At 37.1% G+C, this 18,840-nt stretch overlaps 1 protein-coding gene across 1 annotated transcript in view; it reads left to right on the top strand.

Annotated features, from left to right (window-relative positions):
- Nucleotides 1-6,592, top strand: part of LOC126210657 (mitogen-activated protein kinase kinase kinase 10-like) — a 696,141-nt gene extending 689,549 nt beyond the window's left edge. Inside the window, exon 12 of the mRNA XM_049939988.1 lies at nt 5,879-6,592. Coding sequence (XP_049795945.1) covers nt 5,879-6,296 — 418 coding nt within the window. The 3' untranslated portion in view covers nt 6,297-6,592. The remainder of the gene's footprint in view (nt 1-5,878) is intronic.
- The last annotated feature ends 12,248 nt before the right edge of the window (nt 6,593-18,840 follow it).

The raw sequence follows: 18,840 nt of genomic DNA, 5'->3' as shown, positions 1-18,840 counted from the left end.
TCTCTTTTTATCTAAACTATTTATCATTCATGTTTTTCTTCCGTAAATGGCTATACTCTAGACAAATACATTCAGAAAAAACTTCCTAACACTTAAATCTATATTTAATGTCAACAAATTTCTCTTCTTCAGAAATGCTTTTCTTGCCATTGCCAGTCTATATTTTATATTCTCTCTCCTTCTGCCATCATCAATTATTTTGCTGCCCAAATAACAAAACTCGTCTACAACTTTGAGTGTCTTGTTCCCAAATCTGATTCCCATAGCATCACCGAATTTAATTGTCCTTGTTTTGTTTTCCTGATGTTCATCTTATATCTTCTTTCAAGACACTGTCCATCCCATTCAGCTGGTCTTCCAAGTCCTTTGCTGTCTCTGAGAGAATTGCAATGTCATCAGCAAACCTCAAAGTTTTTATTTCTTCTCCCTGGATTTTAATTCCTACTCAGAATTTTTCTTTGGGTTTCTTTCTTGTTCAGTGTATATACCGAATAACATTGTGGATAGGCTACAACTGTCTTATTCCCTTTTCAACCACAGCCTCACTTTCATGCCCTTCAGCTCTTGTAACTGCCGTCTGGTTTCTGTACAAGTTGTAAATAGCCTTTTGCTCCCTGTATTTTACTCCTGTTGTCTTTAGAATTTCAAAGAGAGTATTCCAGTCAACATTTTTAAAAGCTTTCTCTAAGTCTATAAATGTAGATTTGCCTTTCCTTAACTTATCTTCTGAGATAAGTCGTAGGGTCAGTATCACTTTATATGTTCCAACATTTCTCTGGAATCCAAACTGATCTTCCCCAATGTTGGATTCTACCAGTTTTCCCATTCTTCTGTAAAGAATTTGTGTTAGTATTTTGCAACCATGACTTATTAAACTGATAGTTTAGTAATTTTCACACTTTTCAGCAGTTGCTTTCTTTGGAACTGGAATTACTACATCCTTCTCGAAGTCAGCAGTTGCCTTCTTTGGAATTGGAATTACTACAGCCTTCTTGAAGTCCGAGAGTATTTCGCCTGTCTCGTACGTCTTGCACACCAGATGGAAGATTTGTGTCATTGCTAGCTCTCCCAAGGCTATCAGTAGTTCTGACAGAATATTGTCTACTCCTGGGGCCTTGTTTCGACTTTTATCTTTCAGAGTTATGTCAAATTCTTCTTGCAGTATCATATCTCCCATCTCATACTCTTCTACATCTACTTCTCTTCCTATAATATTGCTTTCAAGTCCATCGCTTTTGTGTAGGCCCTGTATATATTCCTTCCACCTTTTGGGTTTCCCTTGTGTGCTTAGGACTGGTTTACCATTTGAGCTCTTGATATTCACATAGCTGCTTCTGTTTTCCCCGGAGATCTCTTTAATTTCCCTGTAGGTGGAATCTATCTTACCCTTAGTGTAATATGCTTTTTCATCCTTACATTTGTCCTCTAACCATACCCGCTTAGCAATTTTGCACTTCCTGTCACTCTCATTTTTTAAATGTTTGTATACCCTTTCACTTGCTGCATTTAAAAATTTTTCTTTTTCGTTAGTTACATTCAGTGTCTCTTATGTTATCCAAGGATTTCTGCTAGGCCTTGTCTTTTTAGCTATTTGATTCTCTGCTGCCTCCATGGTTTCACCTCTTAAAGCTACACATTCGTCTTCTACTGTATTCCTTTCCCATGTTGTAGTCAACTGCTGCCTAATGCTATCTCTGAAACTCTCAACAACCTCTGATTCTTTCGTCTGGTCCCATCTCATCAATTTCCTAACTTTTTGCAATTTCTTCAGTTTTAATTTACAGTTCATAACTAATAAATTGTGGCAAGGGACCACATCTGTCCCTGGAAATGTCTTACAATTTAAAATTTGGTTTTTAAATCTTTTTTTAACCATTATATAATCAATCTGAGACCTTCCAGTGTCTCCATGTCTCTTCCACGTATACAACCTTCTTTCATGATTCTTAAAGCAAGTGTTAGCAATGATTAAAGAATGCTCTGTGCAAAATTCTACCAGGTGGCTTCCTTTTTCTTTCCTTTCTCTCAGTCCATATTCACCTACTATATTTCCTCCTCTTCCTTTTCCTTCTATTGAATTACAGCCACCAATCACAGTTAAATTTTCATCTCCTTTAACTATCTGAATAATTTCTTTTATCTCATCATACATTTTTTCAATCTCTTCATCATCTGTGGAGCTAGTGGTATGTAAACTTGTGCAACAGTGGTAAGCATGAGCTTCGTGTCTATCTTAGACACAGTAATGCATTCACTATACTGTCCATAGTAACTTACCTGCATCCCTATTTTCTTATTCATTACTAAACCCTCTCCTGCATTATGCCTTGTTGACTTTGTATTTATAATCTCCTATTCACCTGACAAGAAGTCCTGTTCCTCCTGCCACCGAACTTCACTAATTCTTGCTATATCTAAATTCAATCTATCCATTTCTCTTTTTAAATTTTCTAACCTACCCATCTGATTAAGGGATCTAACATTCCACACTCCAATCCATAGAATACCAGTTTTATTTCTCCTGATGACAACGTCCTCATCTACATCTACATCTACGTCCTGAGTAGTCCCCTCCCAGAGATCCGATTGGGGGAATATTTTACCCCCGGAATATTTTACCCAAAAGGGTGTCACATGATTCAACCATACAGTAGAGCTGCATGTCCTTGGGAAAATTACAGCTGTAGTTTCCCCTTGCTTTCAGCCACTCACAGTACCAACACAGGTCATTCTGTGTAATGTTAAGAGACCAGACCAGTCAATCAACCAGGGAGATGCCCCTGCAGCTACTGAAAAGGCAGCTGCCCTCTTCAGGAACCACACATTTGCCTGGCAAGGTCCATGGTTTATTGGGAGGAGGGGTTGTATTAAGTTATTTTAAAATGTGATTGCAGTTTATAGATTTCTCGGTTAAGGTATTGAAACCGCTGATAGCCCTATTTGTTGCTACCACAACTTCGGCTTGTTGACATTTAGAAAGCTTTGCATACTCACTTACTGTTTTAATCTCCGCAGTTGTATTTTTTACAAGATGTTTTATCATAGGAGGAGTGAGGCTATGCTTGAGACCTTAATTTAAGATATTTAATTCATATGGGGAAAATCTGACATTGGTTAGATTAACTAGACAATCTGCAAATTTAACGTTCGTACTGCGGCAAGTATTGTATTTGTAGTAATGACACAATGTGGACAGTTTACATTCCTGTCCATGGAAAAATATTGTATTTCTCATACTCAGTAGTATCAGATATCAATTTACTAACCTTAGAGAAGTCTGCCTGAGGAATCAACTGCTCTAGACAACACTGAAGATCAAATGCTTTCTGAACCATAATGTGGCTTTTATCCTATGCCAATCATGAAGCTCACTTTTGACAAGAACCACTTCAGACCTATGTATTATGTTATGAAAAGTTTTTGAATGACTTTTACACTTAATTTTTGCGTAGTTAGGTGTAACACTATAAGGTAAACATTTGCTGTTAAAAATCACTTTCACGAAGCCCTTCGTTGCCTCCGTCGTAAATACTTCACCTCATTCCTAGCCTGACAAGGCACAAATTCCATTATTTTAGGAAGACGTACATCCGTGGTAGAGGCAGCCAACTATTTAGATTTGGCACAACATTGAGATATAGTAAGGTCTCGATTGCACAATTCAAAATTTCATCGTCGGACTGAAGCTGTGGAAAAAAGTGCACAAAGAAATTAACTGTAACAAATATATATGTACCAACATAAGTGTGCATCGTAGTGACCCATACGTGGAATTTTCAATTAATATTGTATTTGAATTTAAATCAAATTGCAGTAAAGAGCTGCTGAAAGTGAGCACATAGATTGAATATAATACAGATCTTATCTCATACAGGCATATTTGAAAGTGCTGTTGTCTGTTCAAAAAGAACCAGTGCAACTGTGGCATGTAAGCTTTCTAAGAAGTAAATGATGGCTGGCAGTTAGCACCAGCACTGACAGTAGAAATGAAGTCAAAGAATAACTTTACAAAGAACGTGCATTGGGATGAACTAAATGTGAGAACATCATCAACAATGTGACAAAGATCCAATATGCTATTTTTACGTGGGGGTAACTTGTATTGACAGAAGATAAAATTTTACATAGCATGAAATGCTATCATTGTGAATGATGTGAGAGAGATAGTCATTAGTCAGTAATCAAAACAGAAGATATGTTTGTAACCATAACTGGTTTAGTACAGTGAAACATAAAACTGATGTATAGCACAAATAGAATATAAGTTATGAAAGAATAAGTTTATAAAGATCACACAATGAAATATTACATTAGTATCACAAAATGTAGTCATGTTGCATGAGTCAAACATATAATAAATGACATACAACAGAATCATGGAAGGTAAACCTAGATTAGAGTCAATATTTGGGAGTAAAAAGGAATCTAATATAACAATAAAAGGATTTATTAATGTTTAAAAAAAACTTAATGGTGTAGTATTTATTCTATCATTTCAGTCTGATGATTGAATTTTGAAAATAAAGAATTGTGCGATAAAGACTTTTCTGTATTTCAAAGGTGTGCCAAATATGAACAGTATCATGCCTCTACCGTGGCTGTATTTCTCCATCAAGTAACGGAATTTTATTAGTCACCTTTCTTATGGTCACGTCATAAGCACAACTAGTCTGTGTTATTCACATTACATCATTAGTGTGTGTGTCATAAATAACAAGTTGCAAATTCACTACATTTGTTTCACTAAAATGCAAGACATTATAAACAATAGAAAATTGACTGAGTTCACTGCAGTCTTTACATTTGTTGCACCTCACCGTCGGTTAACTGTGTTGCATTGGCAGTGTTGAGTTTATTTTGCAAGTCTTAGGTTTTGCCTCTTACAGCCACTTATAGAGGTCAGTTTTCAGTCTGTTTCATCCCGTTTTTGGTAACCCAGTGTTTCTTTGTTCTGCTGGTTTGTATTTGTTTAGTATTTTTGGTAGTTTTGCATCCTCTATCATACTGACACACTCTTTCCATTTTCTTTTTTCATTTAGATGCATTAATTCTAATTCTGCTCTTATCTCTGTATTTTGCTTTTCATCTGCTAAATATTTCAGAAATCTCATTTCCCCACTCTGAATTCTTAATGTGTACTTTTTTGGGGTTACCAGGTTTTGCTCCATACATTACAAATATCATCATATGCCATTTCACTGTTACAATTATTTTATAACTCTCTCTCTCTCTCTCTCTCTCCCTCTCCCTCTCCCTCTCCCTCTCCCTCTCCCTCTCCCTCTCCCTCTCCCTCTCCCTCTCCCTCTCCCTGTTATGCCCTGCTTTGTAGTATGATAGGTGAGAATAGCTGTTACTCATAATTTTTATTTTTGAAACCAAAACTGTAACTAGGATATGTGAATACAATTTAAATGTGTCTTCAGGCTTAAACTTTTGGTCTTTTAGTGAGACAAACATTTCCAGCTGTTACTTAAAATATGCTTATTGATGTTGTAGGTAACCACTCGAGCTGAAACTAGTTGTGTACATGACAGGTGCAAGAAGTAGCTTTGATAAATATTACAGCCTGAGTGGCGAAATGTTGTCTTCATTATTATAGTTTGTGTAAAGTAACTTTGTGATTGGTGATTCAGTAAGTCAAGTGGTAGGGCCAGTCAATAGCAGTTCTTTGTGCAAGGTCACATGCTCACTCTGTAGGTAGCCTTTTCAGGTGTTGTTGGCAACTGCAAACTGTCAGTCACAGAGTTATTTTATTCGATCAAGAGGATACTTGCAAAATTGTTTCGTTATAGGTATTTGTGCCATCACCACTAACAATTATCATCCCCGTTCAGCTGTGACGAAAATCGAACTACAGAAAACACAACTTCTTTTGCAGGTACAACTACTCACCGTCAACGGCCCCTTCGACGCCACGCCTGGGAGGCGGCGGTAGCTGCTCCCCGAAGGTCCCACCACCGGGCAGTAGTGGGGGTGGAGGAGGGGGTTCCTCATCGTCAGGTGGGGCCGGGACGCCAACCAACCCGACACCTCCTGACAGCTTGACAAGTGAGGACAGCAGCTACGTGTCTGCCAAGGAGGGCAGCTGCTCATCGACGGCCGGGCCACGTGTCCGCTTCTCACCTGTCATGCAGCACGGCGGAGGTGTTGGCGGGAACAGCTCATCGGGCAGTGGTGTGGGACTGATGGACGCCCCCGTGCAGGACTCGACAGTCCCGTTGCCGGTCTCCCGGAGGAATGCCCCCTACCACCGCAAACCTTCCGTCTCCGAACTGGAACGAGAATTCCTATCGTAGCGGCGGCCCCGGGCCCTGATACGGGCGACCGGTCCTCTGAGTGGAACGTAACTCCCCGTGTGGCGTTCCTAAGCTTGCCTATCCTTCCTCACGTTCTGGGAGGAAGTCGTATTTGATTCGGACACTACCTTCACGTTTTCAGTGGCCGCTCGTTGAGTGCGTTTCTGTGGTAAATGTAGGTTTGAAGAACTGTTATACTTCTTTTTTTAGGAAAGTGTGCTTTGCCTGCTGCTAAGTGCTTTTTTTCGAAGAGTGGAGATGTGTAATGCTTGTTTTGTAAATTGTGCCCTCACAATGTTTGGCAGTGTAGTAGATGCACTGGACTTTATATTATGATAAGAAAGTTTCTCCTGCACAGGCAAAATAGTCAGTTGTAAACACATTTGTGACTTTTTATGTCACAAGCCAGAAGTTGTGTGTTGTATGTCTCATTTTGTAAATTGAACACACACAACAGGCCTGTATCATATGTAAGTAATATTTTGGTTGACATTAGGTTCAACACTGTAATCCTTGTTTGCATTTCATCAGAGCTCTTTCAAGAATCTCTGCCTGCTAAATTTTATCATGAAATCTGCAAAATTAAGAATGTGTACTGCTCTTGAGGTTGTTTATAAAACTGGAATTGCCAAATTACATCTGTACAGTCATTTGAGCATTTTTATAATGATTCATCTCGCGTATTTGCATTGCTTCTTGAGGGATACGAGTTAAGTTCACCCGAGAAGAGATATGGTTCATCACTAATGTGGATGTGACTATAGGATTGATGTAAATATACATGAAGTATATGGGAGAGGGGAGGGTGGGAAAGGGGGGGGAGGGAAGATGGAATTTTAACTCTAGAGACTGGAGTTATCTAGGTTCTTTTTCTAGTAGACAACTTACTGTCTATGAGATACACAGAACATAAACAGTAGTTACTTCTAAGCTTGCTGACAGAGAGAGAGAATTTGGACATGGATACTCATATTGGTGTGTTATATGATAAGAATTGCAGATCATGTTTCTCAAGTATCAGAATGGTTGCACAGAATATGCAGAGTTCTTTCTGTTCCATTGTAATGCTGTGACAATTGGTGATTTAACATTGTCAGGGGCCACCAAAAGTTATTTAAAATTTTAGGAACCAGAACAGGAATTTGCCAAGGTTAGTTTTTATGAATCACTGGAAAAGCTCAGATCTGCAAAAAATAATAATCCTCACAAACTTCCAGACTGTTAGTGAAACTAAATGTTTTATGCTTGACATTTGAAAATGATCAAGAATCTTTTTCAATATATAATTTTCAATTTGTCTTTCTTGGTCTGTGAGCAGAGATTTGAAGTTATAGGGCTTAACAATGGTCAGAAATAAAATTTTATGCACACTGTACCTCATTACTAATGCTTTGTGCATGGAGATGGACATTAATGCTTTAGTTTGGTAGATTATATAGCCTTCACGAATTTCAAATTCTAAATTTGTTTTTATTGTTGGCAGAATAACTGCACACAACTGTACAGTGTCATTGTGTGCCTGCTGGTATTTGTATTTACCGTTTGATGAAAATATATTTGAAATTTTGGTAGTTATTTAGTTACTACCTTATCAGAGATGGATAAAGTGAAACAAACTCACTGTGAGGCCTACTCTGTTAAGTTACAGCATATTAAAAATATTGTATAAAGTCAGACAACACCTTGCTTCTATCTCTCTCTGTTGCTAAAGCAAACTGGTCATTCTTTCCACACTTCCTTTCTTGCATTGCAACTCTCTCTAACAGAGCAGTGCATTTGAAAGGACTGATTAAAATGTTTGATAGCAATAATTTTCTAAGGTCATTGTTATTTGTGTATGTTAAAAATTTTGTAATGCAAAGCCATTTGACATTCCTGTAAATGTTGAGAATGAGCATTCAGTATTAGCTGTAACAAGATATGTGTGACAAAAGACATGTTATTCTTTGTGCCAATAAGTATAAGTATTCTCATGTTTGCAAATAATTTCAGCCTGATTAGTTTCTTGACTAATTCTTGATATGATACTGGAAAATACTGGGTGGAATACAAAACAATGGAATGTATAAAGATAACCACTGACAGTACAGTGGAGATGTGCAGAAGATAGATATGTAAGCATGAACTGGAAAAAAAGATAACTCAGCATATGAACTTTGGTTCTTCCTCAGAGCAGACATATACATACCTACTCACACACATCCACACTGGTGTAATGTCACAAAGAATCCATATGTGCATAAATGTTGCATGCTTTGAAGAACGAAATTTCATAAAATGAACTATCCTTTTCCACTTGTTGTTTTTATGCCTATTACCAGTCAATACACTCTCTATACTAGTTCCATTATCTTTATACATTTCTTAACTAATTCTTTAAATTTAAATATTACATTATGTGCAACTATATTGACACTGAAAGGTTCTGTCAGATATTTATTTCTACTGTTTCCATCTAAAGTTGTTGTGTAGAGCCTGAAATCAGTATTTTGACTTTGGATGTGCAGTATGTTGAACTACATAGACTTCATTTTGGATTGGGCTAATTAATTGTTAATGTTTAACTAAGCTAAGTACCCAGACACTTGAAATGGTTTTGGTCTTTGAAATAACTGATGTGGGAAAATATGCATTTGTTGATACTGAACATTCAGCTGTAACTGAGAAGTGATTTTAAATTGGCAAGTAATATTGATAAGCTTTAATAATCAGGTTTAATGAATGGTAATGTAACTGCAAGAATGAGACCTATTTTCCCCCTTTCGCCTGTGAATTTCACAAGTACGGAACAAGTGTCACGATAATATGACATCGAGATTGTATTCTTAAGGTATGGTATACTCTGTATGTAAGTATATATTATTGTGATGATGTTAAATACACATAAATATGGCTTCCAGGTAAAGTATTTTCCATTGTGACATTCCAGAAAATTGTAACACTTGAGTTTTAATGTATTACGAAATCTGTTCATGTTGTTATATCTCAGAAGCCACCAAAGCTATTCACTGTTAACATACTGTGACAAAATATTTTTAAACTCTGTGTTATTTCAAGGTAAACATCTCACAACAACAGATAGCTTAAGTATTTACTCTCAGTTCAGTCAGTAAATCCATAGTTAAGTCTGAATTTCGCATGTTTTGCATATGTATCAACCATGACTGCAGATTAGGAGCTGCAGAATTTTTGAACACAGTACTTTTTCATGCTCCTCATGTGCCTGTTGCCAGCCATAGAATAAAATATAATAATATCAAAACATTATCAAGCTTGTGAGTATGTGATGTATGTAAGGATGACTGTGAAACTGGTGACCCATTTGTCCCTTAAATGAAACTAGACATCAGTTTCAGTTTTCAGATGGTCTGGAATGTGAGGCCTTGTTCTCTTTATTGTACTGAGATTCATTGTTTGTGTGTCTGAACTGTTGTTTGTGATGTATAGGTAGAATGCTTTTTTGTGCTGTCAAAGAAATAAAATGTTGTTTAAATTTAATTATTGTAAATGGTATTGTCACAGGAGCCTAAATGTTTGTTGTAATTTTTGTAGTGTTTTCACTTGTGAGTAACAGTTTGGCTGGCAGAAAATGTTAATGTGATTCTCAGGGACATTTCTGTATTTGTTACAGCAGAAAAGATGTAGAAGGAAGGCTGCACTGATTTGAGTTACCCAGAGATCGAGGGAACTACCGGAGGTGCAAAGTGCACTGCACTGCTGCTGCCTTCATTTTGTTTCTGCAGCAGAGTCAGTTCATTTTGCTGCAAACAGAATGTTATCATTTCCCCTGTATATTTGTGCGGCATTTTAGAACGATCAATAGCAAATATACTAATCAGAGTTTACTGTTCTGTTTCTTATCGGTGCAGTTTGGGCATTGTGATAGGTATTTTTAGAATGCTCAAGGAACGAGGAAGAAGTGCTCCTCCTGTGTAGTAATTGGTATTGTTCCTAGTTTAAACGTTGCCTTCCTGCATATGGTAATTGCTTATTAATTGCGAGCCATGGAACAAAATTTGTGCTAAATTTAGACTGTAAAAGAGATTTCACACTGTACTGGAAGTAATGTTCTTCATTGTACTCCAAATCATTCTTTTCTGCTGAAGTGTTTAAGACATGTGTAAAGATTGCTGTTAATATCCAGAATGATGTGCTATGTGATTCAGTTATTCTCATTAATTAGAAGATACCCAACACAAGTCTGAGACTTCAAAGCATTCCTGTTAACACCTATAAAGCATTCCTGTTAACACCTAATTTATTCTTCATTGATTTACTGCTTCATTTAATGTGAAGTGCATTAATATTATTTGTTTTATTACAAGATGTTTTCTTTCAGAGATTATATAAATAAGTGTTGTTTTGTTATAGGAAATTTATATTTCTGCCCACAGGCATTTCATTGGAAAATTGTTTTGTACATGCAAATATTATATCATTTCATATAAGTTTATAAGGTTGAACAATAATGCACCTTTTATATTGACCAGAAATTGTGTCTTTGGTAAATTGTATGAATGATTAAGAAAAGAAGTCAGGAAACATATATTTATTTATTGCCCATAGAAATTCAATGCTTTCTGCTTAAAGCATAATCAATTTCACTTGATTTTTCTTTGCAATATACCATTACAGTATTATATATTTTGTGTCTAATTATTTTATCATGCTACTGTTACTGGGATGCACATTTGTGTACTGAATATTCCCATAAATACTCAGAACTCATCTGAAAGAAATATGTGGTGTGAGACACGTATGACATTAGTTCTTTCCCTCTCTGTAAGAAAAGAAAAAGAAAAACCTGTCAAAAATCTTTTCTGTATGACCCTTTTAACATTAATGGCTGACCAAATTTGGTCTTGCACACTCTAGTTCTAATATTGCTTGTACATGAAATGACATTGAAATGCATGCTGAACAGAGTATGTGATAGAACCCAAAAATAAACAGCACTTCTCCAGAACTGGCCCCTTTCTCAGGACACAGAAGATACAAGTTGTCATTCTTATTGCACTATCGTCACTCTGTTGTGTGATACATCCTATCTCTGTCTACCACTAAAAACATCTGCACTTCTTAACTATGTTATTTCAATCACAGTCATTAACTAATATCCATTTAGTACTATTAATAGGAGACAATGAGATAGTTTGATAGGAACAGCCTGACACCCCCTCCGTTAACTGTTACGCTATGTTTACAGCGTGCTTGAAATCTCTTTCTAGAAGTAAGTGCAGTAATACTCAGCTATGAGTTGGCTGACAGTTTTGAGAATTTTTATGAAAGATTAGCAGACACAGCTTCTTTTGCAGCCAACAGTGATATCATTGGATTTTTAAAATTTGGTCTACTGTCTCACATTAGTGTGGATAATAATTAAACCTCTAATTTTCAATGAATCAAATAGAGTTCTTCGAAAGAAGGTTTAATTTTGAATTTTATAGCTAAAGTACTGAAAGTAATTGCTTGTGCTGTTCTACTGTCATTCCCATCTACAGTCAAAACTGCACTGTATTCTACACCATAAAGCTGTCTGTGCTACTTTCATCAATGTGGGACTCATTTAGTATTAGTTATGTGAGCATACAAGTGTAAAGCCTTTGTTCTCAACTTATATGGCGCCTCAGAGTTCAAATTTTACTACAGGAAGACTGCCTTTTCTAAAAGTAGTTGTGTGTATTTTTCTGTAATTATAATTGCTTCCTAAAGTTTTAAGGTTACACAACAGTAACACCAATGAATAAAAATTAGCACAAAATTGAATGTAAAAGTGACTTATTGTTACTTTTATAAATTTAAAAATGTTTAATACCTATTTTATTACTAAAAAGATAGAACTGCATCCAATCACAGAGTTTTAAATAAACTGTAAGACTTCGAAGTGTTAGCTAAATTGATATGTGTTTCATATAGTGGCAGATTTGGAAAAATACTCTGTTTATCTCTTAACATTATGCTAAATGAGCTAAGACAGTTTCATAGACCACATGGAAGTAATATCTGCATGAAAGAGTGCAATATTAGTGTGAGTAATAAAATGATGTGGTCCATGTAAAAAGAAAATTGTTATTTTATTTGTTTTTGATGGTTGTATCTTTTAATTTGAAGACAATTTCATTCATTTTTGTAATTGTTCACATCTTAGAGTTTTTCTGGTGAATAGTGGAATAACGTCCACCGTGTGTTCACACTACATTCACCATCCAAATGTGAAATCTTTTATATGGGAAATACAACATCAGATTTCGAATTGGTGGTTAATTACATTTAAGTTTGAAGGACTGAGTAGTAGTAACATGGAATTTGCTTGTAGTATACTTTTGTTGTTAGTGATGGTTCTCACAGTCTTGTCAAGGCACTTAAGCTCTCTCATATGTTGTTCCCTGTTTGAGGTAAACAGTCGATATACGTGAACAGAGAAACATGTATGTGTATTATTCTGCTAGGAGCAGAAAGGACAGAATTACAACAGAGATGACCATCAAGACACATCTGTAAACAACCCTGTTCCTCCTCTTCTGAGCAGAGTGCAATTCTTGGGACAAATTGTGTAATTATGGTTGTGATGAGTAATGTGTCAATGATTTAATCTAGTCAAACTGATATGAAACATGTGGTCTGTGAAATATGTGTGTATAGATTATTTATAATTTTTAATGTACATGGTTTAATGTAATGTAAAATTAAGCTTAGTTTCAGTTTTAGTTTCTTAGCTGAAGAAAGATGGTGTTGCATAAGTTGGGAACCAATGCTGTTTGTAATAATTTTGTTTTCTTTTTGTTTTTACAGTATGCTACTGTATCACAATTGTGTTACATGTTGTAAGGTTGCCAGGCCCTATGGGTTCCTGCTAACAATACTTGTGTGTGTGTGTGTGTGTGTGTGTTTGTGTTGTGCGCGCATGTGTGTGTGTGTGTGTGTGTGTGTGTGTGTGTGTGTGTGTGTGTTTTGCCATTTAACAGACTGTGGATTGTATAGTATACCTGTGCGGATGTTCAGATTGCAACAGCGTGAGTTGTGAAACACATTTTTTTGCTTCTTTTGTATGCTATATAGTTGGTACATAATCATGTATCATGTAAATACAGTATATACATATATAAATACTATAATCGTGTATATAAATATATTTGTTTAAAACAGAGAAATGAAAGACGTGAAAATACAGTGGAAGTGATGAGAAATTTGTGTGTAATTTGTTTATTTCCCCAACCTTGGTAACCTAAGACACACAGTTCTGTAACATACATGATTCATAAACTGTATTATCTCCTGAGGCTATCATATTTTATTTCTTTATTGAATATGTGTTTTGTTGCTCTATGGTGATAGAACACTCAGGATGTGTAATGTGTCACAAATAAAACTCGAAGATGCAATGTCTCACCAAAAGACTTGTTACTCATTGTGGCTCGTTCTGTATATACCAGCTATGTAATTGTTTTATTTAGGGCATCCTTTTGCTAGGGTTACAGGGTTGATCTTTAGTGATGGCATTTCACTAAATTTTAATATAGAAAAGCCAGAATTTGTTTCCATTCCACTCGAACGATAGTGGACACTGGATAGTTGTTGGTGGTTTTTTGGTGAAATGATTTGCTGATAAAGAAAATGTCAGTATCAAATCTTCTGTTGCAATATGAGAAACTTATTATAGTCTGAAATGATCAGTTTTTTGTTTTTCCAAATGAAACCAATGGTCTGAACTCAAGTTAGGAAAAACAGCTCCAGAGTCAAACACCATACTCACTGAATTTCATTATCAGCATATTACAGTGACTTGTGCCACTCGATGCAACAATATGTGATTGTTCTTGACAATTGGCTTTTGATTCATATCATGACCACAAAAATCTGGTTCTGCCACCTCTTATTCAGTCATTCAGTCACTGATCTCTGTACCCGAACTCCAATAAAGCCATCAGCAGTAGCTGACATAAGCACTGTATGACTGGGCACAAATTAGGGAAAAAACAGCCCATGAGTGGATCAATATTGTTACTGAATCTCACTGTAACCTCACCACACCAATGTAAATACCTACTGTGAATACACTTTGATGGATCTGGGCACATGTAAATCCTGTGAAATATCTGTGACAGAATCCCCAGACTTGTGTACATCTTCATATATTAAATGGCAAGCCACTGTTCAGACTGTAGCACATGAATATGTAGACAAAAGCTGATTTAAAAAGTGTTTCACTATTTCTTTAAACATTTAAAATCTACTGGGAATAGTTCAACATTTGATGCCAGTGTACTTAAAACCTCTTGGCACCAATTGCAGGCTTTCTAATTCAAGGTGGAGGTAATACAGGGTGTATATAAAGTCCAGGAACACTTTCAATGATTTATTGCACAAGAACCAAACATTGTACAGATATAATACATATGTCATTTTGAAGAGAAACCCTGAAAGCTATTGTTTCTTATATACCGCCACAGAGTAGTGGCGTGTTCAGGTGCGGAGAAAGCTTTCTGTGTGTTGGAGTTAATTGTTTAATGAAATGGCCTCCCTGATCACCAGATCTCACTCCGTGTGACTTTTTTTCTGTGGGGACACATTAAAGATCTGGTGTATGTATTGCCTCTACCACGTGATGTAGCAGAGCTCCGGGAGAGAATATGGGAAGCAACTGCCACAGTCGACGGGTATGGCGAGAATTCGATTACTGTATTGACGTCTGACGGGTCACTCATGGTTCACATACCAAATCTATTTAAAAAAAGTTTCTCTTCAAATTGCAATGTATGTGACATCTGTACAATATTTAGTTATTGTGCAATTTAATTGAAAGTGTTCCTGGACTTTATGTACACCCTATATTTAAGTCTGGTGTGAATTGTGTGTATGCATCTAATTTCCTTATCACTTTTTAAGTAGTGAATAATTTTGTGAAACTGTCAGATTCCCTAAAAATAATTTCACAAGTCATTACAGAGCAAAAATAAACATATTAGGCTACCGTTGCGAGGGATTGCTCCACAGTATAAAAAAGTATGTATCTGCTGGTTATTGTAGATAACATCAGTGCACCCTGGATTCATATCAGTTTTGTGGGCTTAAATAAAGTTCTTTTAAAGACGTTGGCTAAAAGAGATTTACAATAAATCAGAGTAGAAATAGGGCGTAATATTGATACTTATGACTGACCTCAGACACAGTTTTCATAAAGTGCTGCTATTAACATGACTCAAAAATACCTAACAGGTACAGCTACTGCAGCTGTTGGCTTTAGATTATGTTATATGCGTCATCTGACAAGGTATTTGGGGAAAATGAGTTCCGATGGCTATACTCGTAAGCAATTGATTTAAGGGACACCCTATGTAGCCTAGTTAGCACCGGAGTGAGCACAAGTGGACAAGCATCATCGGATGAGCATTCTGTTGTATTTGGCTGCATCTGCAGGTGCTCACACATGTTTGAATGCTCGTTGGTCTTTCAGTGAACTATCAAAGGAAGTTAGTGTGCTCTTCATTTTGGTACTCACAGCGTAGACGTCTCTTGTTTGCTGTTTTGCATGTGAACTAGTTTTATTATTGACTTGACTAGTGTGAACAATGGACTGGTCAGAAGAGAATATAATGTTTCTGATAAAAGGATATAATTATAACAACAGCTTAAGCCATCAAACCATCCAAGAGATCAATGGTGTAAATTACAAACAAAAATAATTGTCTGGTACGAAATTGGCAAAGCACGTAAAGGTCTTACTGGAATGTGAGAAAGCTGATAAACAGGGTGAAGAAGCAAAAGTCACGTGTTTCTCTGTATTAAAAAGGAACACAAAAATAAATTTATTTGAAAGTAAATAAATACAAATATGTATCCATTATACTGATTAATATAAAATAAAAACATATGGAAGTCCTGGTCTCATGGCATACGCTCAGTGCAGCTGCAGTGGCGTTGTAAATGTATCACTCTTATTTTAGAAGCTGTTGATGCAATAACTGAATGCATAAAAATTGTTTTTCCTGCAATGATATTTCCAAAAAATGATGTTGCAAATTTTATTAAGTAAGCTATGTGGCAGTCAAATATATATTATGAAAAGGATAGATTGCTACTCGACCACTGTCTGTGGTCGCTGTGGCCGGACTGCGGACAGCAACTGCACCTGATGGGAGCAGCAATCTGGTGTAGATGGTAGGCATTAGGAGTTTGGAGGAGGAAGGATAGTAAGGCAGATTGGGGAGGGGGGGGGGGTTGGCGTAGTGCTGCTTGTGGAAGTGTGCACATATGTGGTGAGGACAGACAGGGTATGGCTGCTAGGTGCAGTCATGTGGTTGGAGGAGGGGGGGGGGGGTAGGGGGGTAGTGGAAAAGGAGAGGCATGGGAAAGTGGAAAAAGGCTAGTGGGTGTGTTGGTGGAATAGAAGGTTGTGTAGTGCTGGAGTGGGAGCAGGGAAGGCAATAGGTAGGTGGAGGACAGGGTCTAGGGAAGGTTGGGTTTACCGGCAGATCCAGATGGTGCAGTCATTGAAGTGTTGGGCAGCATGTTCAGCAACTGGATGGTCCAGCTGTCTCTCAGCCACAGTTTGTCAGTGGCCATTCATGCAGACAGATAGCTTGTTAGTTGTCATGTCCATGTGGAAAGCAGCACAGTGGTTGCTGCTTAGTTTGTGGATCACACGGGTGCTTTCGCAGGTAGCCGTGCCTTTGATGGGATAGGAGATGCCTTTGACTGGACTGGAGGAGGTGGTTGTGAGAGGCTGTATGGAACAGGACTTGCATCTAGCTATATTACAGGGATATGAGCCATGAGGAAAGGGTTTGGGAGCAGAAGTGGAGTACCGATGAACAAGCATACTGCGTAGGTTCGGTGGGCATCAGAATAATATTGTGAGAAGGGTGGAACTTCTATTTCAGACAAAGGACTTTTGGGCAAAAGTTTCAATATACAGCAGTCTTTTTGTTGTACCTGTGACTAAATGCATCCACTATGTGGTAAGTTGCAATCTATCTGTTTCATAATGTTGTTGTTATTCCATCCAGGACTTTCCTATGCCTGGTTTAAGGCCTGGCCGTACAAAACGCGGTCTGCGACCTTGGGCCTACCTGTCTCAAAATACACATTCGCCACCGTGGCCGGCAGCTGTGAGTGGCTGCAGTGGCATTTTTTGCCGTGCTCTCACGACGACGCCCGAGCCAGCAGCGGCAGTAGGCAGGTCTGTCATGTTGGTGAGCGTGCAGTACACACAGTGGAGATCATGCAAACGGAAAGACTTATCGAATAAGTGAGAAAGCACAACTTCTTGTATGTTAAAAGCAATGCACGTTATAAGAACAGTCTGAAGAAGGCCAAAGTGTGAAGGAATATAGTTGTTAAATTGGTTCAAAATGGTAAATATTTTTGTATAATTTTAATTTTCACTCATGCAATAAGTTACATAAAATGAAGTACAGTAGAGTGTTAAGTACTGGAAATCAAGTTAGTATATATTACATCTTAAAGCATCTGAAAGCAATTACAGAAAATATGTGGGCAACCACATGCCAAAAACAGAAAGAAACACGTGGAAAATCGAACTTCATGTAAGACAATTATGTGTCATATTCAAATGAAAGTTAATTGTTTAGCCTCACATGATATTTCTGATCTGAAAACAAATTATTTCCATGCTTGTTTCTAACAGTAACAACCATAGAGTTATTCTATACACTTGTTTGTTATAAAACAATCTAAAGTAACACCTCCTGTCTTATGAGAAATTGCATGCGTAACATTTGCAATCAGTAAAGGGTTTCCCTACTCGTTAAAACTGAACAAAGACCCAGTGACTGATGGAATTGCTATCAAATTTTATATTGCGGCTGAGTTAATTATTATCTGTAGTACATCCCTGTAACAAAAAATGGTGCCCAATAATTGGAAGAAAGCATGGGTCACATCCATCTACAAGAAGGGTGGCAGGAAGTTTGGGTGTACCCCAGGAAGTGTGTTGAGACACTTGCTGATCATGTTGTGTATTTATGATCTTATTAACAATATTAATAGTAGCCTCAGATTTTTGCAGGTTATGTAATTATCAGTTGTGAAGTACTGTCTGAAAGAAGCTGCATAAATATCCATTTAGGTATTGCTAATATTTTAATGTGGTGCACACACTGGTAAGTTGCTTTAAATGTTCAGAAATGTAAAATTGTGCCCTTCACGAAATGAAAAAAACAAAGTATACTATGACTGCAACATTGAGTCACACAAATATCTAATTCTAACACTTCGTAGGGATATGAAATGGGACGATCACATAGACACAGTCATGGGTAGGGCAGGGAGGTATCAGACTTCGGTTTATTGGTAGATTACTGGGGAAATGCAATCAGTCTATAAAGGGGATTGCTTACAAATCATTAATCTGACACATCCTAGAATATTGCTGAAGTGTGTGGGACCCATGCCAAACAGGACTAACGGGGGATATTGAACACATACAGAAAGCAGCATGAATGGTCACAGGTTTGTTTGACCTGTGAGAGAGTGTCACTGAGATGTTGAAAGAACCGAATTGAAAGATACTTTGTGATACATG

The sequence above is a fragment of the Schistocerca nitens genome, chromosome 10 (genome assembly GCF_023898315.1).
Source record: "Schistocerca nitens isolate TAMUIC-IGC-003100 chromosome 10, iqSchNite1.1, whole genome shotgun sequence".
NCBI lineage: Eukaryota > Metazoa > Arthropoda > Insecta > Orthoptera > Acrididae > Schistocerca > Schistocerca nitens.
This window is presented reverse-complemented; position numbering and strand designations above follow the sequence as displayed.